Below are 27,637 nucleotides of genomic sequence, written 5' to 3'. Positions count from 1 at the left end.
ACTGCTCAAAGACAAACACAAAGCACCATGTTTTTTTTTAAGCTACAAAAATGGGTCCTGGAATACAACACAATCCGAGTGAAGGCACAGCTCTGTTGTCAGGTCTTCTGCATGGGTGACAAGAGGCTCAGAAGGTCCCTAGGAGTGACCACAAGAAGTTCACTCCTCTTTACAAAAATGAACAATATGCTTAATTCTCTATGGTTTTCATGTACATACTTTCAAATCTTCTGTGGAAACTAAAAACGGAAGAGCTACTACTGTGGCAACAGAAGCAGAGGTAGAAAGAAGTATTTAGACATTGGTTCCCTAAATCTGAAGTTAGTCTCTTGCTATCATTTGTTAGAGCGGCATTATAAAGTACTGCATACTAGGTAGCTCAAAGCAACAGTTCTAGAAGCCAGAAGTCCAAAAGCAGGCGTCGGGAGGGTCATGTGGTCTCTGAAGTCACTAAGGAAGGATGTTCCAGGGCTTTGCTGGCTCCTTCTAGTCCCTTGGTTTGTGGCCAACCATAATTTCAATCTTCACATGGCACTCTCTCTGTATGCATGTCTGCCTCTATGTCCAAACTTATCCTCTATTTGAGGACACTTATCACGTTAGATTAGGGTACACTTTAATGATTATCTCATCTTAAATTGGTTACATTCAAATATTTTGTTTCCAAATGTAGTCATTTTCACAGGTAAGGGGGTGTTGTAAGAATTTGAAGGGAACACAATTCAACCTATAACTAACACTATTTTATTTCTCTTTTTAACTTTGCCAAACATAGTGGTGCCAGGCAACTCTTCATTCATTTGTTCAATTAACATTTAATTACACATGTCAAGCTCTGTCCTTGATATTGATGGCACACAAAGATATGCTGGACTCAGAGACCCTGTCCTTGAGAAGTTACACTTTGGAGAGAAGCAAAAACACATTTTCTATAGTGGTAAGTGTTGTTGTTGAGGCAATGTAGCTAGGTATTATAATAAAAATGTTCATTAGTCTTCGTAACAGTATGTCAAGTGATGTATCAGACACATACTTGGAAGACTCAGGGAGGCGCTATATTTGTGCTAGAAGTAAAGAATATTTTCACAAATTAAGGAGCATTTATTTGAATCCAAAGGGATATGAGGAAATATACTTTAGGTAGTTCAAAGACGATTGATTGTAGTGAGCTGTAGACCCCAAAGAGCATTCCTCTACCAAAAGAAAATCCAGCACAATAAATAAGAAACAGAGCATAAACTCCACGAGGGCTGGGGTTTGTTGTTCTGTTTATCTGTTTTGTTATCTCCTTTGAACACACCTGCTTCATTCAGTAAGTAATTGCTATGTTGACCCTAGTAACACCAGGTACTCCTAAAGCTGAAACAGGGATGTATAATGACATTCCTGGGCTACAAAGTGAGTTAAAGGCCACCCTTAAACAACTTAACGATATCCTCCCTCTCTGCCTCTCCCTCTCTCTAGATGGATGGATGGACGGACGGACGGACAGACGGACGGACGGATGGACAGACAGATAGATATGGGTATAGGTATATATATTTATTTATATATTTATATTATATAGAGATATATACATTTTCATGGATGAATATAATAAGCACATAGGTGATGCTAGGACTCAGGGATGGCGACATGAGAATCAAGTGTCATTCTCAGTTACACGGCAGGTTCAAATTAAGCCAGTGCTACATGAGACCCTGCCTCAACAAAAAGGGCCTTGTATGTCTAAGGCATGACATGTGGCTCACTGCTGGAAAGTCTGGCAAAGGTGCACACGTAGCCCTGTGTTCTAGTTAGATTTCAATTGCTTGAATAAAACACCATGACCAAAGCCAACTTGGGCAGGAAGGGGTTTGTCGCAGATTTAGTTAATAGTCCGTCATGGAGAGAAGTCAGGGCAGGAATGCACAGCAGAAACCTGGGGGCCGGAGCTGAAGCGGAGGCCACGAAGGAAAGCTGTTTCCTGGCTTGTTCCCCCTTGGTTTGCTCAGCCTGCTTTCTTAGACAACCTGCCGAGGACCACCTGTCTAGCGGCGGCGCGACCCGCACTGGCCCGGTCCTCCCACATCAGTCCTTAACCAAGAAAATGCCCACAGACTCCTCCACAGGCAACCTGATGGAGGCCTTTACCAGTTGAGGTGCCTCTTCCCAGATTAACTTCAGTTGACAAAAAAAAAAAAAAAGAAAAAAAAAGGATACCCTCTTAAACTACACCTCGTGTAATAGGTCAGAGTTGATAAATGGACGATATATCGACAGTATTATGAAACGCCGGGAAGTGCTGAAGATGTGGTACCAGATCTGCCTTCTCCAGGGCTTGTGCAAAAGTGCCCGCGCCAAGCAGGAAAAAAAAAGGCTAAAGGGGGTGCTTTCCGCTCCTTCCAGAGCAGGGGACTCCGGTTAACGTGGGATCGAAGCACGCGGTGGCTCTCCTACCGGACCTCTCACCCAGCTCCGCCTGAACTCTCAGGGTAGCCCGAACTGGCCCCAGCCTTCCCTCCCACACCCGGGGAAGAACCCTGGGCGCGCTCCCGGCCCGGGGCCCCTCCGAGTGCACCGCGAGGGCGCACGCGCGCCGGGCCCAGCAGAGCGCGCGCCCGCGAGCTCCCCGCAGCCCCGTGCTCATCCGGGTCTCGGCGAGCCTCAGCCAATGGAAGCAGCTCCCGGCCCCCGGGAGCCGGACTACGCCTCCTCCCCCTCCCCCGCGGCCTGGGGCCTCCCCCGCCAGCGTCCGGGGGCTGCGGAGACCCGCAGAGGCGGCGAGCCCGGCTCCCAGGCGAGAACTGAGGTCCCGAGCGCCGAGCCGCCCCCCGCCGGCGCGGAAACGCCCGGCGCCGCAGCTCCCGCCGCGGTCCGGGCCCGGCGTAGTAAACACACTTCAGAAACGTGAGGTGCCGGTGGTCACGTGGGGCGCGCGCCGCCCAATGAGGGGCCGGGGGCGGGGCGGAGGCCGCTGACGCGGCGGAGTCACCCGGGCAGCCTCGGGACCGGTGACCGGCCCGGCGATAGTCCAGCGGCCTGGCGCTCCAGCCCGCGCGATCCGAGCTCCCTGCCCGCCCCGGGGCGCACAGGCCGCGTCGCGCGCAGCCCGCGGGGAGCTCGTGTCCGCCCGTGGAGAGCGCTTGGGACGCGCCGCCGTCTCGCTAAGGGCGAGGTTTCCGTGACGAGCCTCCCGGGGCTGCCGCGGCCAGCTCGGGCCGTCGTGGCGGCTCGAGCCCCGCGCGCTCGCTTGCGCTCCGGGGGTCGCAGGCCCTGGAAGGTATGCGTGTCCTCCGGACGCTGGCCGCGGGCGCGGGCTCCTGAAGGACGTCGCCCGTGGACCTCGGCGCCTCGGCAGCCTCCATTCATCTGCCAGCTGCGCGCTCGCCGCCTCCGCGCCCGGCCTCGGCGTCGCCTCCTCCCGTCCCCTCTCTGCCGTCCTTTCCCCACTCCTCGCGTGCGGAGGTTCTCCTGGAAGCGCAGGTGTCGGTTATGAGCCCGGCTTCCCTCCCTTGAAGCTCTCGGTAAAGGAAGTCGGGGTGACCCGCCGCGCCCCGGGCATGGGGGTGAACGCCGTGCACTGGTTCCGAAAGGGACTCCGGCTCCACGACAACCCCGCCCTGAAGGAGTGCATCCAGGGCGCGGACACCATCCGCTGCGTCTACATCCTCGACCCCTGGTTCGCCGGCTCCTCCAACGTGGGCATCAACAGGTGGCGGTGAGTCCGAAGCGCTTGGGAAATTGATCCTGGTGTACACGAATCGGGTGTTGATGAGTTAGTATCAGATCTGAGGTTTAGTCCAGGGACCGAATTGCGTACACCGTGTAAGAATTGTAGATGGGGTCCATATTAAATAGTACAGACTTAATAGGAGAGCCTACTGACGACCTGAACACCTTGGTCTTCATCGTAAGTTATGTGTCTGTGCTGATGGGAACTCTTTCCCTGATTTGTGAAGTAGAGGAATTAAACACTCCCAGGCCTTGGTTTTTTTGGCCTATGGAAGGGTTGTAATCTTTACTGTTGACGTGTGTGTCTAGGTAACGCATAATGTGGAGAAAAACCATTCATTTATTATAGCCGGTTCCAGATCCAGCTTTCTTCCCCCTTGAGGTTAGAGGAGGAAAAGCAAGGGAAAGAATTACCTGATTTCTTTGCTCAGCTCTCTCCTCAACTCCTCCTTGTGGTTGACAAGATAAAGCACAGCTTTTCTTTCGAGGCAAAGTATAATCCTTCTAGGGAATCCACACTGGAAGAAACCCTCGGGACATTTTATGAGCTCTTCCTGAACAAACAGGATAGATGGTCGTGCGGCTGAATGAAACGAAAGCGTTAGTTTGGCAGATGTATTGGTAGCGTATTTGCCGGGCGTAGCTTTGAATGTGAGGGAGAGAGCTGTGAACAAAGTCTGTCCTCTTCAGGCATATGTCTGAGAAAGAAAAATATATATGTAGTCTTTTAGGTGATGAGAAGTACTGCAGAGAGACGAGGTAAACAGGATTAGGATGGATGGAGCCCCAATTTAAAATACCGTTATTTAGCTGGGGATATAGCTCACCGGACAAATACTCACCTAGTATGTGTGAGATTCAGTCCTCAGAACCAGGGGGAAAACGTTGATGGTGTAAAAATAGTGGAGAACGTGATAGGTTAAGAAGTGATGGGATGCAGCTATCTAAAGGAAGAACATTCCAGGAAAAGGCCCTGAGATGAGAATGTGCTTGACCTTTGGAAGGAACAGCCAGCCAGAATGACCGGAGCAGAGTGAATGGGGAAGTAGTGGGTAATGAGGTCGGAGTTGTAATAGGTCCAAGTGAACAGAGCTTTAAGCGCTTACCAAGATCTGTGATTTTGCTCACAGTGAAGTGGAAATGATTACAGGGTTATGAGCAGAGAAGTGACGTGATCTGACTTAAGTTGGGAAAAATGTTGTTGGTTGTGATTCTGAGAACACACTGAATCGGGGAATGAAGACAAGAAGTGAGAAGACCACTTAGGACACTTGTATTTATCTAGATACAAGGTGAAAATGGCTTGCACAGAATGGTCTGGCAAGTTGCTTATGGGGTTGAGCAGAACAAAAGGAGCTATATTACCATAGTGAGAAGATGAAAACCCGAATGTCCATCAGCTGATTACTGGACTTCGTGCTGTGGTGTATCCTAGTACCAGTTAGTTGGCCATAAAGGAATGAAATATTGATGCATGCTGTATGATGTGTGGGTGAACCATGAAAGCATGCTAGGTGAAAGAAGCTAGTCCTAGAATTTCATATGTTATATGGCTCTGCTTATATGAAGTATCCACAATGGGCAAATAAATAAACAGGGACAGAGAGCAGTTTAGTGGTGACTTAGTCCTGGGAAAACTGGGAAGTTGGGAGGGAGTAGCTATGGCACAGGGGTGATAAAAACATCCTGGAAAGTTATCTCTGCGCACCTTTAAATAATCATTAAACTGTGAACTTTAAAAAGTCTGCTTATCTCTCCAAGACTCAGCCCAAACATCACTTTTTGTGTGATACCCTCATTATCTGGTCTAGGATGTTGCAGTCTTCTGAGCTCTTACACTATGTTTAGTATTGCTTCCTGTACATTCTTAGGATGTACTGTTTTGTTAATGGATATTTGGTATCATTAGCTGGTTTGGGCTGCTATCACAGAACACGTTAGATTGGGTAATTTACAAATAATAGACATGCATTTCTCTCAGCACCAGAAGCTAAGAAGTTCAAGGTGAAAGCACCAAGAGATCTGATACCTAGCAGGGGCATTTTACTTCATAGATGGCATGTTCTGTATGTTCTTACAGTATGGAGGAGATGAAAAGGCTCTCACAGGTCTGATGATGGGATTAATCACACTCATGAAGGTAGAGTTCTCCTAACTTGATTGCCCCATAATACCATCACATTGGAGATTAGGTTTCATCAAAGAGTTTGTGGGGATGGAAATGCAACATTCAGACCATAGAGGTGTAATAGGTATTCATTTCTCTCTTCCATTTAGCAGATTGTACCTTCCTGAAGAGAAGCTACAATTTCATTTACTCAAAAATTGATTGCTGTTCTTCCTATTCATAGAAGGCTCTGTTCCTAGGGGATTTGCAGCAGGGAATAAACCGAAGTCTCTGCTGTAGAAGACAGAATGTGTGTGTGCAGGGGGGTGTGTAATAGAGAGGAAAATAAAGCTGAGTGTGAGAACATGGACCTAAAGGAAACGAGGAAACAAGATGGGGTGGGGTCTGCATTCCTCATAGCATAGCGACTATAGTAGTCACCTGATGAATATTGGTTTAATTTTCCTTTCTAGATCTAGAGTTTAAGGATGAGGCAGTTACTCTATTTAACTTAGATACTAATGCATACCTTAAAGTTATGACTGAGAAAACCTGCTAGCCAGGTGTGGCTTATAAATAATCCCAGTACTTGGGAGGAAGAGGCTAGGAGAATCAGAAACTCAAGGTCGTCCTCAGCCTGGACTGTATTAAAACCAATCTCAGAAAACAAAATTAAAATTTTTTTCAGTGAATACATTACTTTTATTATTTAAACGTTAACTACATAATTGAAGCTATCACATATAAGGCCTCTTAATTTTTAAAAGCTAAAGCTACAAGTGTGCCTACATGCTTACCCATTTTTCCTTCTAGTATATGATTTCAGTAGGAAACATGTAGATCATCTTTGACATACTTTTCAACCCTATAGTTTCTACTTTATTTAACTTTATATTCATATTTTCTTCAAATGTCTATTTTTAATCTACAACTTCTTTTTTTATTTGTATTACTGAAATATATAGCACATTTAAACTCTTAATACAGTTATTGTTCGGTCTCTTGTTGCAAATAGGCATTTGGATTTTTCTCTTTTTTGTGTCTTAGGTTTACTAGCTGCTTTTCTATTTTATTTGTCATTACCTAACATGATAGTACACGCCTTTAATCCCAGCACTCAGGAGGCAGAGGCAGGCGGATCTCTGTGAGTTCGAGGCCAGCCTGGTCTACAGAGTGAGTTCCAGGACAGCTAGGGCTGTTGCACAGAGAAACCCTGTCCAGAAAAAAAAAAAAAAAAATTGCTGTAAGTTAGAGGACAGCCTGTACTCCACTGCAGGATGCTACCTCAGAAACAAACAAACAAACAAACAAGCAAGCAAAACAACCTTCTATAAAATTATAAATAATAGTAATATAAAAAGGATCACCTTCACAAAAAGCATGAGGTCCAGGGTCCAGATAGTTTCATAGTTAGGTTTGTTGAGTGACTTCCCAGGGAGATATAAAGTAACATCTACTGACTTCTCAGGGCATTGACAGACAAGGAAAGGATTCCATCCAAATCCAGCCTGTTGAACCAATGAGTATTTTGGATTTATTTACAGGAGCATGGTCAACTCAGATAGCTATGTCAGCAGGAAGTCCCACCCCAATCACTTGTTTGCTTCTTTTATATCCTCAGGAAGAGGATGGCCCTGGAGAGGGGCCTCATGATCCTTGTGACCCCCACTCTCTCTCCAGGAGGAGTGTTAGTAGCCAGATCTTGAGAGGTCTTGTGTGGGCCTCAAAATCTGTTCTGCTCTAAAACAGTGATAGTCGGGCCCGACCCAGAAGAAACAGCAGCACTTACAGGGTTCTATCTTAAGTTTTAAGAACAGGTAAGTTCTATACAAATGGTTCCTAAACGCAAAATGGTTCCCAAACACAGTGAAAATGAAAGGAAACCACATGAAGATTTGTTAAATAGAATATAAACACTTGAAATATACCTTAGACTCACCTCAAGAATGTAGGATAATTCAGTACTGGAAATACATTCATATAAATTGTTGATAATAGTTAATATAAGTAAGTAGATCAAAGAAAAAAATCATTTCCAGAGATGTTGAAAACACTTAATCAAATCCAGCATTCATTCTTACTAGTTCTAGGCCAGAAACAAAAGGATGATGATAGGGAAAAGCAACTCAGTCTCTGCTTGATGGGGGCAATGTTAAGAACCTGTCAAGTCTGCAGCAAGATAAAAGCTCTGTCAGCATCATATACCACAGGCACTATGCCCTGTTTGGAGCATAGACATGGAGGAGGAAGGTGGGTTATTGCTGTTTTTAGATGAGATGACGATGTATGTTGGAATATCCAAGGTCACATGGTAACAATTCAGAGGTGTTGCTGGATACATTGTGTCTTAATCTAAGATACAGAAGAGTTGGGCAATGTGTAGTTCAGCAGTGTCCATTTTATAAGGTCTCCTTGTCCTTGTTCTCCTGTAGGTTCAGGGATGTCTCTGAAGAGGGGATGGAAAGGTTGTCAGAGCCAGAGGTAGTGGTTATCTGCAGCAAGGCAGTATTTGCCGGACAGGACACTGCCTTACCCCAGAGCTAAGGTGCCTACAGATGCAGAGATGATAATGTGTGTGTTCTTCCCCAGGCTCTGCTGGTTAAGAGTGGGGGGTGGGGAGGGGTGTGACGGTAGGACTTGATCTTCAGGGCTCAGCAGAGGGCAGGGTGAGTCTTTCCAGCAAGAAGAGTTTCGGAGTCTTCTGAGCACTGTCACCTGCTCTGCTCATCCTCCTCCTTTTGTCCTCTCTTTGTCCCACACCTCAACACCTCAGGGATTCCCTCCACTGATCTCTGCTGTCTTGCTGTTAGAGTTGGTCATTTTCTCGTGGTCACAGAAGGTCTTGGGAAAGCTAATTTCTTGAAGATTTAAACTCAAAAGTAGGAGAATATTTAAACAAAATACAGCTAAAGTGGAAAATCCCTTTCTAACATATATCTCTGAAAACAATAAAAAAATTGGCAAATTCAACTGTCTAATATAGAAAAGTTATACATGCCAATATCAACATGCTAAAGAGAACATATTGGATATGCTAAGTGATAAAAGTATATATGATTAAAGTTTGATTTCCTTAACACATAGAGGCCTCTGTAAATCAGTGAGTTATGAATCATGCTATCTTACACCTTTTGTCAGCCTAGAGTATATAGGCTAAGTTGGCAGCTGCTTGGGTTTTAATGTGTTCCCCAGTGTCCTGATGTTATACATTTAATCCTGTGTCACAGTGTTGAGAGATTAGAACGTAAGAGCTGTGTTATTAAAATGGGTTTCCTTTCTTGTGTGAGCATGTGCAAGTATCTTTCCTTCCACTTTCTCCAATAGGATGATAAAGCAAGCAGGCACTCGCCAGACTTTCTAGACTGTGAGCAAAATTTCTATATATTATGGATTTTCCAGTCTTAGTTGATCCTGTTGTACAAAATGTCCAAAAATTGATAACTTTTTCTTAAAGGGATTACACAGTGAGTATTTTAGGCTTGTAAACCCTAAGTAGGGCCTCTTTTATATTTTTATGCAACCCTTTAAAAATATAAAAATGACTTTCAGCTTACAAGCCATACAGAAGCAAGCAGTGGATTATATGCATTCATCTTATGGACTGTGGCTTACAAATCCTTCTGTAATTTATTCCTTATTTCTTTTTTTTTTTTTTTTTTTTTTTTTTTTTTTGGTTTTTCGAGACAGGGTTTCTCCGTGTAGCTTTGCACTTTCCTGGAACTCACTTGGTAGCCCAGGCTGGCCTCGAACTCACAGAGATCCGCCTGGCTCTGCCTCCCGAGTGCTGGGATTAAAGGCGTGCGCCACCACCGCTCGGCTATTCCTTATTTCTTTTATTGAGTACTTTTGGCTTTGAATAATTTTGTTTATATTTATCTAGTTTATCTTTGCTTTTCCTTTTCCTTTAAATGATGATTCCTCTTCCTGCTACATTTTTTTGGGTGGAGGCGGTTGCAGGCAGTATTCGGGATTGCAAGCAGAGCCTCACACAGCTATACATAGGCTATATGGCTGAGCTACATCCTCAGCCTCATTTTGATTTTCTGAGATAGGATCTCATTAAGTTGCTGAGGTTTGCTTTGAACTTTGAATCCTCCTGCCTTAGCCTTCCAAGGAGCTGTAATTTCAGGCCTGTGCTACCAGGTCCAACTTGTGTGACTCTTCAATACCATAGATGAATAATCTGCTTTGAGTTTTTAGTATTTGACAGCAAAATATAATCCCTTCACATTTAATGTTATCACTGACTTTAGAATTTTATTCTTTTTTTTTTTTTTTTTTTGGTTTTTCGAGACAGGGTTTCTCTGTGTAGCTTTGCACCTTTCCTGGAACTCACTTGGTAGCCCAGGCTGGCCTCGAACTCACAGAGATCCGCCTGGCTCTGCCTCCCGAGTGCTGGGATTAAAGGCGTGCGCCACCACCGCCCGGCTTAGAATTTTATTCTTATGTTTTCCCTCTATATTTTTTCTTATTCTATTTTAAGTGTATTTTATCCTTATTGGCCTTTTTTGGTAGACTAACAATTTTATATTCTTTTATTTTTGTTTTACTAGTAGTTACTTTAAATTTCTAACAGTATATTTAAATCTAATTTTATCTTAACAATTAAGAAGCAGTGTCTGTGACCTTACCCTCAATAAAATAAACCTATCAACATGTTTTCTTTTCCATCTTCTTTTTTTTTTTAAGATTTATTTATTTATTATGTATACAGTGTTCTGTATGCATGTTTGCCTAAAGGCCAGAAGAGGGCACCAGATCTCAATACAGGTGGTTGTGAGCCACCATGTGGGTGCTGGGAATTGAACTCAGGTCCTCTGGAAGAGCAATCGGTGCTCTTAACCTCTGAGCCATCTCTTCTGCCCTCTTTTCCATCTTCTGTCTCCACATCTTAGCTCCACATTTATGTTTTATTTTATTTCTAGAATATTTCCCAGTAGTTACATTAAACTTTTATGGCCACATTAGTCTTAATTGTTTGGAATTAACTGCATTTTTAACTCTTTGATGACCACCATTCACGTACCACTTTTTGACAGTTTTGAGCCCCAGAAATTGCCGTAGATTACTTTCCTTTTCTCTAGGTCTCTTTATTCTTTGCGTACTGGGGCAGGGTGTTCATTTGTTTGTTTTGAGATAGGGTCTCACTATATAGCCAAAGTGACATTGTGGCAATCCTCCTGCCCTAGACATTCTGAGTGCTCGATTGTAGGCATACACCACCCACCATTCTGGCTAATCTTTGGATTTCTAAATAGTCTTAAGATTTAGATGATGTTAGGGCTTTTAAAACAATGACTTTTTTTTTTAAAAAACAAAATGATATTTCTTTATAGCAAAAACCAAGCAAATCAAAATAGTACGAAGAGGCTTAAAAACTTGATCCCTCAACTGGAAATTACATCTTAAATATTGTAAATATTTCTGTTATCTCTTTATGTACATTTAAAGGTAGAAGTTTGAGTGGGAAATAGAGTTTGAATAGGGAAATAAATATGGGTTCATATTACATATGTCACTAAAAAAAAAAAAAAGAAGGCCAAGCATGGTGGCAAATACCTGTAATCCCAGCACCTGGGAATTGGAGGCAAGAAGATGAGGAGTTCAAGGTCATCCTCAAACATAGGGAGTTTGAGACCAGCCTGAGCCAGATGAGACTTTGCCTCAAATCAGGTTGCAGAAATGGCTCAGATGTTCATAAGGATCTGAGTTTGGATCTCCAGTCTCCCTGCCACTCGTGTGTGGAAACAGGCAGATACCTAGAGATTAGCTCCAGGTTTAGTGAGAGATCCTATATTAAAAATAAAGTGCTATATGTAGTTGCACAGGCCTTTAATCTCAGAGGCAGAGGCAGGAGGAGCTCTGTGAGTTCATTGAGGCCAACTAGAGATACACAAAAGAGAAACACAGTCTCTATTAAATAAATGAGATCTAGAAGACACCTGAGCATATACATGCATACATACAAGCAAGCATGAACACACTTGTGCAACACACACACACACACAAACACCAGTGAATACACGCCAGGAGTTGTACTGCTGAAAATAATAGCTAGGCATGATGGTGCACACCTTTGAGGCCAGCCTGGTCTACAAAGTGAGTTCTAGGACAGTCAGAGCTACACAGAGAAACCTTGTCTCTAAAAACCAATCCAAAATAAATAAATAAATGAATGAATGATACACTGGTTCCCTTACCTACAGGGATACTTTCCAAGATGTTTCCAGGTGCCCCCAAACACCACCAAATATATAACCATATATATGCATATATATGTATATGTGTGTATATATACATATATGGCTATCAAACACTATAGATATATATAACACTTAAGAGGTTATTAGCGATAATTAATAAAATCGAGTAATTTTAGCAGTATAGTTCAATAAAAGTAATTTAAAACCCATGAATTGTTTATTTCTGGGATTTACTGTTTTGAGGCCTCACTTGACTATAGGTAATTGAGACTCTAGTGAATGAAACCATTGATAAAGGAAGGAGCTTTTAAAGATAGGGTTCCACATGAAAATGAGTAAAACTGTTTAGAGACAAAGTGGACCCCAAGAGAGGGGAGGATGAAAGAAAGAAAGACAGATTGGTTGATTGATTTCTGTAAATATGTAGTAAGAATGATCCTGGGATATCTCTGAATTAAGACAGATTTATTTAGACAGGGAGTCACAGACTGTCAGTTACTCTCTGACATTACTTTGTAGATGAATAGAGACTATACATAGACCCAGCATCTGAGAGGCTGAGACAGGAAGGAATGTTGAGACTTTGAGGCTATCCTGGGCTACAAAGAGAAATCTAATCTCAAAAAAGAAAGAAATAATGGAAGCTCATGTATTCTTGGTTTCCCTCTTATGATTATAAGATGACAGGGAGCTTTAAATATTGCATTTGTCATAAAAATAGCTTTCACCTCAAAGGGAAGAAGAGTTTATTTTGCAACCGAATATGAGTAGCCTGGCCTGGGAGCACAGATTCGAGTTGTCCCAAATACCATGTTTCACTGTGGAAGTACTTAGATGAGATTTTATAGTTACAGAACAAATAAAGTCATAAATGAAGGAATTTAACAAGCACTGCTGGGGACCACAGGAGGCTTTACAGCACAGCAAGGACACTATTAGAGGTCTCAGATTCCAGTTGGGGACATCCTGGGCTTTTGGAGTGATAGAAGCTGGTGGTCTGTTAACACATTTTAAAGTTTTGGTAGTTACCATCAGACACAGGGCAGGCAATGAAGGACTTTCAAAGGGACTGAAAATAGCTCAAAGTAATTTGTTTATGGCCTATAACATGTTTATTCTCCATAATCACACAGTTCAGCCATTTAGCCTTATAGAAAGTTTAACAATGATGGGGGTTATTTTTCCCCTCTGGGGACTTCAATTTATGTATCTTTACCATCATGAAACACAAAGCGGTGTACTTTAGAGCTCTTTCCTCACTTTTGCACCTGGGGCAGGCATTTTAGCACAAACTCCAAAGCATATGTCTTTTGCATCTCGCTAACTTCATTCTGTTCACACTACTGCTTGAGGCCAAAGGTCAGGGCAACTAGGTAGAGCTTTCCGTAAAGGTTCAAGAAATCAATCTGAGTGGGTGCAGTGGTACACACTTGTAATCCCAGCACTCCCGCTGAGGCAGGAAATTTCAAGCAATTTCCAGGCTATTCTGGGCAGCATAGCAAGACCTGGTCTTAAAAAAAAAAAAACAAAAAAGCAGTCTCCTACTAAATAATCTATGTAGTATGAAGATTGTTTAAGCAAGAAATGGGGTAAGGGTAGAGCTTTTAAAAAGGCACACAACATCCACCATAGAATATATACATCAATGTCTGGAAACAATCAGCATGTCCATTATAGATTAATGCAGTTTTAAAAATATGTCACAGGACTAGAGTAGCTATTAGTGACAGAATGCCTACCCAGGTATGAGGCTCTGGGTTTGACAATCAACACTACAAAAATAATTTAATAAAATGAATTTTTTTAATTGTCACCTGTGGGGCTGGAGAGATGGCTCAGTGGTTAAGAGTACTTGTAGCTCTTGCAGAAGATCAGGATTGGTTCCTAGCAGCCACATGGCAGATCACAATCATCTGTAACTCTAGTTCTAGGAGATCTGTTGCCCTCTTCTGACCTCCAAGGGCACTGCTCACACATGCTCCTTGTAAGTGCAGGTGAACCATTCCTACACAAAAAATAGTTAAACCCAAAACCTTTTATGAAGTTCTAATCTCTCTGGTTACATGATCATAAGGATTAATTAGAAACTGCTCCTTGCTCCCCACAACTCCTTCCTTTTATTTTCAATCTCTCTATAATTCCTTCTGCAAAAGAGAAACCCCTCCTGGGTTTTCATTTAAATAGCTGCAGGAGGTCAAAGTCCAGTGTGGTGTCCGTGTCTGGGTCTGCCTAAATATGTCATCATGTCACAAGCCTTCCAAACTTCCTTCTAAAACTACCCAGTTCTACCTCCACTCAGCACTGAGCAGCCAGGTTAGAATGACCTTGCCCCATGTCCCCTGGAAATGGAGTAATTGACAGTGGGAATATGCAGTATAAAGAGGAACCATATGTACTGTGGATGTTAAAGTATAGAAGATAGATAGATAGATAGATAGATAGATAGATAGATAGATAGATAGATAGATAGATAGATAGAGATGGATACACACACATATACACATACATGCATATTGTGGATGTAAAGATATAGAATAATGTCCAGAATAGTTATTAAGTTGGTTATTCGGGAAGTAAGATGATGAATTGGGAGCTGCATTGTTTGGAGAAGGCTGTGTGCTACCCATAGCTGAAGGAACTAGGCTGCCAAGTACATTGTTACAAGAGGTGTGGGTGTGCATGACCTGAAACCAAATGAAGGTCTCTTACATTTGCCTGCCTCAGGTCCTAAATCTATATAATTTGATGGGTTTTGATAAACTGATTAGGTCCAGGTAACAACAATCCCAGTTATAATACAATAACATATCTTTTTACCACAGAAAATCACTCATAGCCCTCTTCCAGTCTTTTGAAGGAAGTTTAAAAAAAAAGTTTATTTCAGTTTCTCCATCTATCAAATAGTTAGGGTGAGGCTTAATGTTTATGTCATAAGCTGGTTTTCCTGTGCCCCAGTATGACTGTGACAAACCCTGATTAAAAACTGTGACCCTAGGGGCTGGGGAAACTGGTCAGTGGGTAAAAGGGCTTGTTAAGCCTAAAAATCTGAGTTCTAGTCTGCTGGATCCGCCTTACCAGCCAGGCATATGTTGTGTCTGTATACTCCATGACTGGGGAGTGAGGTGATGAGGCAAGACAGACTACTCTCTGAACTCACTGTCGGGCCAGCCTAGCCATTCCTTTAGTTAGCTCTAGGGTCAAAGAGAGATCTTGTCTCAGAAACTAAGGTGGAGGGCAAAAGAACAAGACACCCAATGTTGATCTCTGACTTCTACACACACACACACACACACACACACACACAGCATTATTAACAATTTTTGCATTTAAAATTCATTTTAAAAATTCCTAACACATAAAAGTTCTTGTTAATTTTACTTGATTATGAGCTGATTCTCTCATCTTCAAGTTTTGGGCCTATGAGAAAACTCATAGGGTAGAAGGAGGTATTCTTTTACTTCTCCACTCTCAATCACAGTTTTTTCATTCTCATTCATAATTGCATAGACAGACTTTATCTTTTTAAACTGTTGTGTTATACTGCTTTCTGGTGTCCAGTTTATCAATCTTTGTGTGTTGAGTATTGCTATTATAAAATACTAGACACTGTACTATATAAAGACGGGTTTATTTGTATCACAGTTCCTCTAAATAACACGGAGCTGTTCTCACAGGTCACCTGTTTTTCCTGCCTAGTGTCATAACCTGGGTGAGAAGCAGAAAGGGAAATTGCTGCATGCAGAAGAGACCAAGTACATCAGGTGGCCTTGCTTTATGATAGCCTGCTCTCATGAAAACCAACTTGATCTTATGAGAGCTAAATTAATCCCTTCAAACGGTACAGAATCCATGACTTAGTCAACTTCTAACAGGGCCTTCCTCCTAAAGATCTACCACCACTTAATACCAGTAGATTAGAGAACGCGCTTCCAGATATCAACTCCAAGGACTCACTCAGAACATACACAGATCTTACCAAAGCACGTCATATCATTTATCATGCCTTCCTGTATACACAAGGCCTACACACACACTGCAGGAATCTTTCCACTTGGCATTTCTTGAGCTTTTTTATTCTGTTTTTGTGATTGTCTCATCAGTTCATATTTTTAGTCTTGTCTGCAGAAGCGTTATTAAATATTGTACAGTACTCTATAGTGTGTTGGGTGCTTCTGTAACTATTTCTTCCTATAGTGTGAGTACTTGAAAGGCATGAATCCAGTGCTTTTCTTACCTTTGTGTTTTTTCTTGCATGCCTTATAATCATCTGTGATCTTTTTACTTGTGCCTGAAACATAGAATTTAGAATTTCCTTCAGTGACATCTTTTTAAGAAAAATGCTTTTTTGTCAAAATGTGTCTTATGGTTTTTTTAATTATTGAAAGCTATTTTGATGAAGATAGACCTTTATGTTGCTGGGTTTATTTTCAGCTTATTAAAAATGCTGTGTCCTCTCTTAAATTCCATTGTTGCTATCAAGAATGATTGCTCCTTTAGAGGTAAACACAACCCATAGCCACATTGAAAATTTTCATATAGTCTTTGAAAAAAATATGGAGACATACAGAGGTACAGAAGTTGTTTAAACCAGAGAGAGTTTAAACTTCTTAGAGGTAGTAGAGTTACTGACTCCATTCCAGGGCATTCTAAGTTTTCTTGCAGCACACTGAAAATTACATTTTGGGCTGCAAAACCACTCTAGAGTTGGTCAGTGTTTTCCAGCTTACCCCTCCCCCGTGAGACAAGGAAATCTCACCATAAAGTGTAGAGGCGAGTTTATTTCTGCCCCACCCTTCCATACGATGTATGTGTGGCTTTTAGCACTGTTGGCTTAGTGTTTCCAAAGTCTTCATTTAGACTTCATGTCTACTCTGGTCCTAAGTCTTGACGCTGTCCTTGCATTGTGAAGCCGTCAGAGCCAGCAGTCCAGGTCCTCTGGGATCGGCACCCTGTCAGGGCAGAAGCTGACTGCACGCTCTGCTCACATTAGTTTGTGACTCCCTACTGTCTGTTAGCTCTTAGCTGCCTTTAGGAAGGTGTTCTGTATATCTATTGTAATTTCTGTTTCAGTGCCAGGACTGGCCTAAATCACCTGGTTATTATTTAAAATTGAATACATTTGACTTTTTTATGTGTTTGACTTAAATGTATATATCATCAATACTCATTTTGCCCTTTCATTTTCTTTTTTATCATAAATTTTTAATTCTTTTTTTCTTTTTTTTTAAAACAGGGCCCACATGGGAGGTTTATTGAGGGGAGGGGAGTGAAGGGACAGAGAAGGGGGCAGAGACAGGTCCCTGGGGATGAAAGCGAAGGAAGAGAGGGATGGGAGGTGGGCAAGACTCTCCTTTTATAAGGAAATGTAGCGAATGCACACACGGGGTACTTTTAGTGGCTGCAACTGAGGTATATCCTGTGAGGACCCTAAGAACAGGCCAGTACAGATGCCTAAATGCTAACATTCCTCCCTTTTGTTTATTATAAAAAGATGAGGCATTAGAAAGGGGTAGCAGGTGAGGCGGAATGAGGGCGCCATGTTCTCGAGATTGCTTCCTGCTGGCCTGAGGACATCGATCATCTTTGGGGGACCTGAGAAAACTAGGGTGCTGGCTGTTTCACTTCGCTGTCCAGGCTCTGTGGAACCGTCTGGCACCTGTTGGACCTGGCAAGATGCTGTTCGAGGTAGATCCAAGTAGACTCTCTGGAGCTCACGAGAAATCATGATGAGGTCACCAGTCAAGATGAAGGGGAGCCACGTGGTTGCAGTTGTCAGTGTTGGCTGGAGAGTCCCAAGGCTCCATTAGGTGGGAAAGTCGGGCTGTGGCGGGCACCCTCAGACTGCCAGGAGAGCCTGTCTGAGTCACAGCACCAAATGTTGTATTTTAAAAGTGGACGAAGGAGTCACACTGTACAACAGGGCCCACATGGGAGGTTTACTGAGGGGAGGGGAGTGAAGGGGCAGAGAAGGGAGCAGAGACCGGTCCCGGGGGGTGAGAAGGAAGGAAGAGAAAGAGAAAGAGTAATTATTTCTTTTATTTTTTGAGATCATAATATAATTATATCATTTCCCCTTCCTTTTCCTCCAAACCTTCCCATATACCCTTTTTTTTCTTTCTCTTTCAGATTTATAGCCTCTTTTTTCCTTATTGGAAAAAAAATTGTTTTCATATATTTTGATCTTGTTTTCCCTTTCTCCAGTTTCTCTCAGATCTTCCCCCATGGCCTCTTTATTTCATTAATTGTTACATACATCTATATATATGTATGTAACATATATCTCTATGTATGTATATATCTATATATACATATAGATATAGATATATACCCATTCCTAAATTACAAATACTACTTACTCAGTCTGTGTGATGTTACTTGGATGTACGTTTTTAGGAATGACCATTGGTATTGGGTAACCAATGGATGTGCTCTTCCTTGGGTAAGACTGTTTCTCCTGAGCTCAGCATCCTTAGTTGCCTGTAGTTCTTAGTGTGGGCCTCATGGGCTTTCTTAGTATATCTGTTGTTGTTGTCCTTGTTCAGCTCATGTTTAGGCAATCATGTTGGTAACACAGAACTCACCATGAAACTCTAGTTGTCCTGGAACTTGCTATGTAGACCAGGCTGGCCTTGAACTCAGAGAGATCCACTTGCCTCTGCCTCCTGAGCGCAGTGCTGGGATTAAAGACATGCGCCACCAGCCTGGACTTTTTCCACTTTTAGTAGTTTTTATTTATGTCTTTTCTCTTTTTGTCTTGATTAGATGTTAGTTAAAGATCTTTTGAGATCTAAATTTACTGTTCTTTTCTATTGGGTTTTGTTGTTGTTGTTTCTTCCTTATTTATTTCCCAGTATTAGGGATTGAATCCATGTCCTTGCATCTGCTAGGCAAGCATTCTACACTGAGCTATATCCACCAGCAACATGCATTTTTTTATTCTCACTAACCTCTTCTGGTTTCCTTCTGTAAATACTCTGATTTACTGAAATGCAGTTAGGCTTGAAATAGCCTATTATGCTTAACTAAGCTAAGTTTTTAGCCTTTTCATTTTTCTAGGGTCAGCATTACATAGTAAGTGTTCCTTTCCTTGACTTTACAGTTGTAGCTCACATTCTCTTTATGTGAGTTTCATTGTTAAGAATTTCCAAATTATTTTGTAAAGTTTATTATGCTTGTTTCCTTTTATTAGTGATTTAGAAACATTGATTATATACTTAATATTTATAACAGTACAGTTACCTTTTTGATAAAATAGGTACAGTTACCTATTTTTGAGCTTAAATACAAGAAGCTATAAAATATGCTATGTCTTATTTCAGTTCTTTGACAATGTTTTGACTTTTAATGTCTAACATATACTCAGATAAAATATCCTATATGTATACCTTATATATGGAAATATATTTATATATTCCAGACATATACACATTATGGTTCCTAAGGAGGATATGCTTGAATTTTTTTTTCCAATTAGGCCAGAGCTGTCCATGTATTGTCCAAATCTTCTCTACTTATTTTTGGTGTGCTTATCTCGATGACTGAATCCTGACAGAAATAGCTTAAGGGAGGAGTTGGTTACAGAGGAGTTGGTTGCAGAAGTGTCAGTCCATCATGGCAAGGGGCAGGGCAGAGCAGTTCATATGGTGGAAAGCCAGCAAGAGAGGTGGGAATGCCACTACTTTCTTTCCCTTCCATTCTGCCTAGGTCCCAGCCCATGGGATAGAATCTCCTATGGGTCTTCAGCATCATCTTCACGGCCACACCAGATGTCAAAATTGGCAATGAAGATTAGCCACCTCAGTCAGTTATTATCAGAGTAAAAATCCCTAGTCATGGAGCTGTCTGTGTGTGAAGATGTGTCAATTGGTACCTTATGCATTTGACATTATAATATTAGAAATATTTCTACCTGGCAAATTGAAGCCTTTTGCTTTTATTATTAGGAATTATAGTTGTATATATAAGCAATTATATTTTCCTGCTGTCTATTATTTTGAACTTAATAACACTATAGCAAGTTCTTTGGTATTTTTATAACAAACTTTCATATTTTATTTTTCAGCCTTTCTAGGGCCTATGTTTTACATCTTATGAATAGCAAGGTTTTACTTTTCTTTTAGTTGTTTGAATATTTTTTATTTTGATTAAAGCCCCTCTTTAGCCTGTTTATGTTTTTTATTACTAAGGTATTTGAATTTATGTAATTCATCTTTTTAAATTATTTACTTATATATTTTTATGTGTTTGGGTTTTGCCTACATGTATGTCCATACACCATGTGTGTACAGTGCCCAAGGAGGCCAGAAGAGGGTGTTGGATTCCCTGGAACTGGGTTTGCAGACAGTTAGGCACCTAGTTAGGTGTTAGGTATTGAACCAGCAAGTATTTTTAACTGCTGAGCCATCTCTGCAGCTGTATGTCAATCATCTTATTTCGTGTTTTCTTTCTGTTCATTCCTGTTCTGTTGCTTTGTCTCTGTTATTTTAATTTCACTGATTTAAATTTTATTAATATCTTTCTACTAGTTTGGAAAGTATATATTATTTTAACTATTCACTGTTTATTATCAAATGCATATAGAACCATGTCTGCAGCTAATGAATAATTTTTCCCTTTGTTGGGTAATAAAATACATTTAAATTGTACACTGATTCACCTCCTTCTGATGTGTACATATTTGTAGTCACTCTGGCTCCTCATCATTTATAAGGCCAGGGATGACTTCTGTCCATATTTAGCGTGTTCTTTGTTCTTTATTCCTCCTCACATAGGAACTTGGGATCACTTTCTGTTTATCTGGACTGACTTTAGAGTTCACTGTAGTGGAGGATCTAGGGAATCTAGGAGGATCTTTTGTCTGAAGATGCTGCAGTCAAGTCCATCACATCACAGGACACTGAGAATCAACTCAACGAGGAAAGTTGTGCTTTGACTCATGGTCTCAGACATTTCAGGTCATGGTTCTTGTGCCCCATGGATCAGACCTAGGTCAATGTAGAATGGCATGGAAGGGAATGTGTGTTAGAGCAAAGTGGTCAGTGACCTTACAGCGTCTAGGAAGCCACAAGAGGGAGAGGAGGTCAGGTCACAAGTGTCCCCCTTAATAGTCCTTTTCCCATGACAAGGCCCTATCTCTGAAAAATTCTTCTACCTGTCCCACAAACTGGCAATCAAGCATTTAGCATTAGTCATAAATTTTCCATCCATACCAGAGCCCATCTTTTTTTATACTGTGGTGGAGTATTACAAGATAGTAGTTATTTTTTTTCCCTGCATAATAGACGTGTGTGATCACCTGTTGCTCTCAATACTCATTCTGTGAGGGCAACATACTATCTTTGTCTGGTTTTCAATATTCTCTTTCTCTGATGCTGTACAATATTTTAAGTGACAGTTTGTGTATTACTCTATTAACTCCTTATCAGTGTATCCGGCTTTCTGAACCTATGCAGCAGTATCTTTTGTCAGTCTAGAAAATGTTTCACCTGTTATCTTTTTGAATACATTGATGATTTGTTCTCTTTTCTCCTTTTAAAAATCCATTTGAATGTGTTGGATATTTTTCATGTCTTCTTTATATTTTGTGTCTCATTGGCTCTATTTTGTTTTGTAAAATGTTTTATGCCAGCCTCTTTCAATTAAAAAATTAAATGACATAATAATAGCACATAATCATTATACATACATACAGTATGTAATGACCAAATCACATTAACATATTTATCACTTTCAACATTTATTATTTCTTCATGTTGAGAACCTTTAAATTCTTCCCTTTTAGCTCTTTATGACTGTATAATAACTATGATAAGCTATAGACCGCCAATTCCACACTAGAGCTGTTCCTTCTGTATAGCTGTCTTTTGATACCTGCTTTCCAGTCTTCCTCTCCCCCATTCCTTTCTCCTTCCTTGCTTTGTTCTGTAGCCATCCTCATTCTGTTCCATACTCTGTGAACCAGCTTCTCAGCTCCCACATACTGTCTCACGATAGCTGGATTATTCACTTGATGCAATGGCCATGTTGCCTCAGTCCATGAAAGGCTCCTTCTTCCTTGTCCTTGCCAGAATTTGTTATTTTTATCTTCTTGATAACAGCACTCTAGTTAGGGAAAGATAATATTTCTTTGTAGTTTGATTTGTATTTCCCTGATGAAGAACTTCTCATTATAAGATCTTGGCCATTTGTCAAATCTTCAGTAAACCAACTTAAACTGGTTGTGGATTTTTAAAAGTAGAATATTTTTATTATTATTAATCTGAAAGCCAGCAATTTCAAGTCAGACTACAGAAAGCATTAGACTTAGATCTAGGACAGCATGTTCTTAAACACGTTAGGCAGATGCTATTTAGTTATATGTAAGTCCTCTAAAGCCTAGAAGTGTACATTACACTTGCTTTAGCCTGACTTTGGGAGTCACAATGCAGGAGTGTCTAAAATTAGACAAGGATATGATTTCTAGATTATAAATAGCTGTGTTGTTTTTTGAGATCACAGAGGAATAAGAAAATTTTAGTTTTTAATCTTTCCTCTGTATGAAACAAGAACTTCTGTAAAATTAAAAATATCCATTCCTTGAATATTTGCTAGAAACTTGCCTATAAAGCTTTGATTTCTTTGTAACTTTTTAACTATTAATTTTTTAAAAATTTTCCCCTGTTTTTTTTGAGATGGTCTCATGCAGGCCAGGCTGACCTTGAACTCCTGGTCCTTCTGTCTCTACCTTCTGAGTAATAGGATCATAGCATACACTACCATGCCAGCTCTGATTGTTTGCTTGTTGTTTTGCTTGGCTATGTAACCCTGGCTGGCCCCTACTTACTATAGCCCACACTGGTCTAGTCTTTCAACAGTTCTCTTGCCTCTGTGGGCCAGCACCCGACTTTGATTTTCTTCATAGCTGTTAGGATCTTTCACATGTTCTCTTTGCACTTGAGTCCGTTCTGGTAAATTTTACATTTCTTCAAGTCATGTTTAGTAAGGAACTTATTCATCTTAAGTTTTTCATTTTTGTCTACATGGACTGTGTGTGTGTGTGTGTGTGTGTGTGTGTGTGTGTGTGTGTGTGTGTGTGAGAGAGAGAGAGAGAGAGAGAGAGAGAGACAGACAGACAGACAGACAGACAGACAGACAGACAGACAGACATTGCATATGGAGGCCACAGGTCAATGTTGAGTGTCCTTTAAAATTGTTTTCCAGAGACAGGGTCTCTCACTGAACCTGAAGCTTATCGAGTTAGACTGGATGATCCTTTTGTCTCCACCTCCACAGCACTGGGATTGCAGCTCCATGGATACTGGAAATCAGACTCAGGTCTTCATGACTACTGAGTAAACCATCTCCCCCAGGCCCTTAAGTTTTTAACTTATTTGCATAAAATTTCTCCACACTATCTTCTAAAGTTTAAAGCCATCCGTATCTGAGATTATGCCTTTTTTTCCTTAATAATGCTTATTTTGCCCTCTTATTTTCTTAATTATTCTTAACTAGAAGTTTATAGTATTTTGTTTTGTTTTTCTTTATTTTGTTGTTGTTGTTTTGAGGCAGGGTCTCACTTTGTAGCCCAGGATGGCCTAAAACTGTCCAGCCTCAACTGCCCAAATACTGGGATTGTAGGCATGAGCTGCCATACTTTTTATATTACTTTTGTATTACTTGTATTAGTAAAGTTTATATTACTTTCTTCATATGATCCCTTTGACCTTTTTTCTAGTATGAATTTGTGTTCTATTTTCATATCTTTATAATTTCTGTTTTTGACTTTTTTAGGGGTTTCTGTTGTTTTTTTTTTTTGTGGGTTTTTTTTTTTTTTTTTGAGACAGGGTTTCTCTGTGTAGCTTTGCGCCTTTTCCTGGATCTCGCTCTGTAGACCAGGCTGGCCTCGAACTCACAGAGATCCGCCTGCCTCTGCCTCCCGAGTGCTGGGATTAAAGGCGTGCGCCACCACCGCCCGGCGGTTTCTGTTGTTTTTATAACTTAATTTAAAGTCTTCTTTCCTAGTAAGTATTTAAGCTGATGTATGTCCTTCCTACCTGCTGTGGTGTAGACATTGGGTTGTGTGCTCCTCAAAGTTCCATGGCTGAAGATTTGGCGCACAAGTGGGTGCTGTTGTGAGGTGGTAGAGCCTTCAGGAGGTGGAGTCTAGTAGGAAGTCCTGGAGGATTGTAGGTCCACACTCATCATTTCATTCTTTCTTCTTCCCAGCCCCGACTCATGTCCCTCCACAGTCCCACAATGATTCATAGCACAGAGGGCTATCCAATCTACACTTCAACCTCCAAAAGTGTGTAGTTGTCTTGGACATCTTGTTGTGGTGAGGTAAAGCTGACTACTACAGTTCCACTTAAGATGCATTCAACAAGTTTTAGGTGTGTCTTCATTATTTTTCAGATCTGAGTCTTTTATAAATATTCCCATGGCCTCACATCCCCCTCTCCATATCTCTGTTTTCTGTTATTGATTTTCTTCTCCAAACATCTGCTGAAATCTTTCTCTTTGGTACCTTGCTTGAGATTTCTTAATTAGTACCTTTCATAAGTTCTAAAAAGTTGTTAATTATTTTCAGATCTCTTATTTTGCAACTCAAGTGATTCTCCTTTATTTTATGATTGATTTTTCGTGGAACTTTTGATGGGATTTCTTTGTAGCATGTATTGAAGTTAAGAATCTGAAAGGATTTGTTACTTGTGCGTGCATGTTTGTGGAGGGGTGGGGGTCATTGCATTCATGTCTGAGGGTGTAGAGAGACATAGACAGACTTCAGCTGTCTTAGATTGCTACTGCTCTAAGTGCTTGCTTTGCTTGAAGTGTTTTCTGTCACATAGTCCTTGAATTTTCTTTCTTTTTTAAGATTTATTTGTTATGTATACAGTGTTCTGTTTGTATGTTTGCCTGCACGCCAGAGGACAGCATCAGACCTCATTATAGATAGATGGTTGTGAGACACCATGTGGTTGCTGAGAATTGAACTCAGGCCTCTGGAAGAGCAGTCAATGCTCTTAACCTCTGAGCCATCTCTCCAGCCCAATTCCTTGAATTTTCAATGAGATGACATATTCTCGGGCAGATATTTGTCAATAAAACTTATTTTGAATTATTTTAGATACATGGAAAATGTGCCAAATAATGCAGAAAACTCCTGTGCTTTCTATCTCCAGCTCTCTCTAATATTAATATATCTTTTTTGTCAAAACTGAGATTCTACATTATTCACTAAAGTCCAGGCATTATTCAGATTTTACTATTGTTTTTTCTGTTCTGTATAATTTTATACAGAGTGTGACATTGAATTGAGTTAAATATTTCCTTCATCTATTTTCTAACAGTTTCTCAGGATTTTCCTGCTTTTTATGACCTTCATGGTTTTGAATATTGTTTCTATATTTTGTAGAATGGACTTAAGTTTGGGTTTTCTGATTTTTTTTTTATAGACTGGAGTTATAGGATTAGGAAAAATGTCTTATTAAAATGGTCTTCTTGGCACTGGAGAGACAGCTCAGTGGTTAAGAGCACTTGGAGCTCTTAAAGAGGACCCAAGTTCAGTTCCCAGCACCACATGGGAGTTCACTACCATCTGTAACTCCAGTTCCAGGAGATCCAGTGCCCTCTTCTGGCCCCATGAGCATCAGGCAAGCACATAGTATACATACATACATGCAGACACACACTCATACATACAAAAGAACTTCAAAACCAACAGAGTGCACAGGATACTGACATGGCTGACTTAGCATTGGTATGTTTAAGTTGACCATGGTGTTTACTCTGATGGTGCTGCTGTTGTCCACTGTAAATTTGCTGTTTCACTCTTTCCACTCAAGGGTAAATTTTGCTTCTTTCTGAGACTGGGAAGAAATAGGCCTTTTTTTTTTTTTTTTTTATGCTGACTTATTCTGTGACTTAATATTTACTGTATTTACATTTGAACTGGGACTGAAGCTTTTTTGAGCTCTGACTGGATAAGGAGGGTCTATTATTAGCTTCCTTACTCTGATGAGCCTTAGGCTTTTATTTATTGTCTTCCCTAACCTGGATTAAGCTCAAGTTTTCCAGGGCTTTGTAGAAATCCTCAGGCTAATGCTGACTGTAACACCTGCTTTTAGAGCAGCCCAGGGAATTACTTTAAGAAATGTTCAGTACTCTTATTTGTCAGCGTATTAGCTATTCCTGTTAGAGTATCTTAACCCAATGTACTGTCACCAAGGTTAGTAAAAGGCTTCATTTGGCATTGATTTTTAGTACATTTTGAAATGGTAAAACTTGAGGGACATACACATTATTTTAGAAAGTATGATGCTTATTGTAGTCATTTTTCCACTAACACATTCCCCACCATTCTCAGCTTTTATGAGGTTTCTTGATTTAGACATAGTATTTTCTCTGATTGCCTTTCCTGCTTCAACATCCTGACTGATTGGCACCTATCGTTCTTTCCTAACTTAACATACACGCACGCGCATGCGCGCGCACGCATCCACCCCCCCCACACACACACATATACACGTGCGCGCATGTCAGGTTTCTTCTGTGAGTAGAAATGCCTCAGCAGATCTCTAACACGGCTTGAGTAAGGAATCCACTACCTATGGAATACTTGGAGTCTGGGTGTAGCTTGTTGACATGACTAAAGTTCTTCACTCTCCATTTACCTTACACCCACTGTGGCTTAGGCATTGAAATGTTGGTCTCTGGCTTGTGACACTATTGAAAGGCTATTAGAACATGACGTTCTTTTATAAATGGATTAGTTCATTGATAGATTCATAAGTTGATGGAATTACTGGGAAGTGGTAGAGACTAGGACATGTGGCCTAGCTGGAAGAAGTACATCATGGAGTAGGGTGGGATGTGCCCTGAAAAGATAGTTCTTTTCCAGACATTGTCCTTGCTGCCTCACTTGCTTTTTACTTCATGCTGCCTAGTTAGTGATGTTCTAACTTAAGCAAAATGCACATGGACTGAGATCTGTGGAATGCTGGGACCAAACGCAGCCTTCCTCTCCTAAGTTGTTTCTGCAGGCACTTTGTCACAGTGAGAAACAATGAGTCGATACAGTGCTGATCATCCCCCACCTGAGGGAAAAGAAAGCTGTTCTAGTCATCTTATCGCTGTAGAGCTGTCAGGTTAGTTTTTCTGAGATGTTATTGTAATCATGTAAGAAATACAGACAACAACCATGCTGATCAAGGCAATTAAAATTATATGAGTTTTTCATTAGCCAGTGACGAAGAGCAGACTCGTGCCTCAGAGTCTCTTGCTGCCCAAGCTCAGCATCTTTAAAGACAAAAACCACAATGACCATAATTTATATCAAAGTTAGATAAGGGTCAGAGTAACCTTGAAATGTTCATTCCTGGCAGAGCATAGTAATTATTTCAGATATAACATGACAATTATTTTTGACATATACCTTCTTTAGTTATTTTGGTTTACATTAATTATTTTGGTTAATACATCTGGACCATGGAAACCTCAAATGTGTTGCCTAGGCAGACCTCTAGGTTAGAGTTCTGGAACTGTCTAAGTAGACACAAAAATAGAGTCAGAATAAGATGACTTAGTCTCTTCACTGTATTATTACATATGTTACAGAAAAGTAGTTGTTATATAATGT

General features: G+C 40.9%; 1 protein-coding gene across 2 annotated transcripts in view; it reads left to right on the top strand.

Moving 5' to 3' along the window:
- Nucleotides 1–2,993: 2,993 nt before the first annotated feature.
- Cry1 (cryptochrome circadian regulator 1) overlaps nt 2,994–27,637 on the top strand; it is a 58,210-nt gene continuing 33,566 nt past the window's right edge. Inside the window, exon 1 of one of the 2 annotated variants that reach the window (XM_052752941.1) lies at nt 2,994–3,700. In XM_052752941.1, coding sequence (XP_052608901.1) covers nt 3,543–3,700 — 158 coding nt within the window. In that variant the 5' untranslated portion in view covers nt 2,994–3,542. The remainder of the gene's footprint in view (nt 3,701–27,637) is intronic. The other variant, XM_052752940.1, reaches the window with a different exon arrangement.

The sequence above is a fragment of the Peromyscus californicus genome, unplaced genomic scaffold (genome assembly GCF_007827085.1).
Source record: "Peromyscus californicus insignis strain IS unplaced genomic scaffold, ASM782708v3 Scaffold_24__1_contigs__length_46423439, whole genome shotgun sequence".
Lineage (NCBI taxonomy): Eukaryota > Metazoa > Chordata > Mammalia > Rodentia > Cricetidae > Peromyscus > Peromyscus californicus.
Note: the sequence above shows the minus strand (reverse complement) of the source record. Positions and strands in the feature narration are given on the sequence as shown.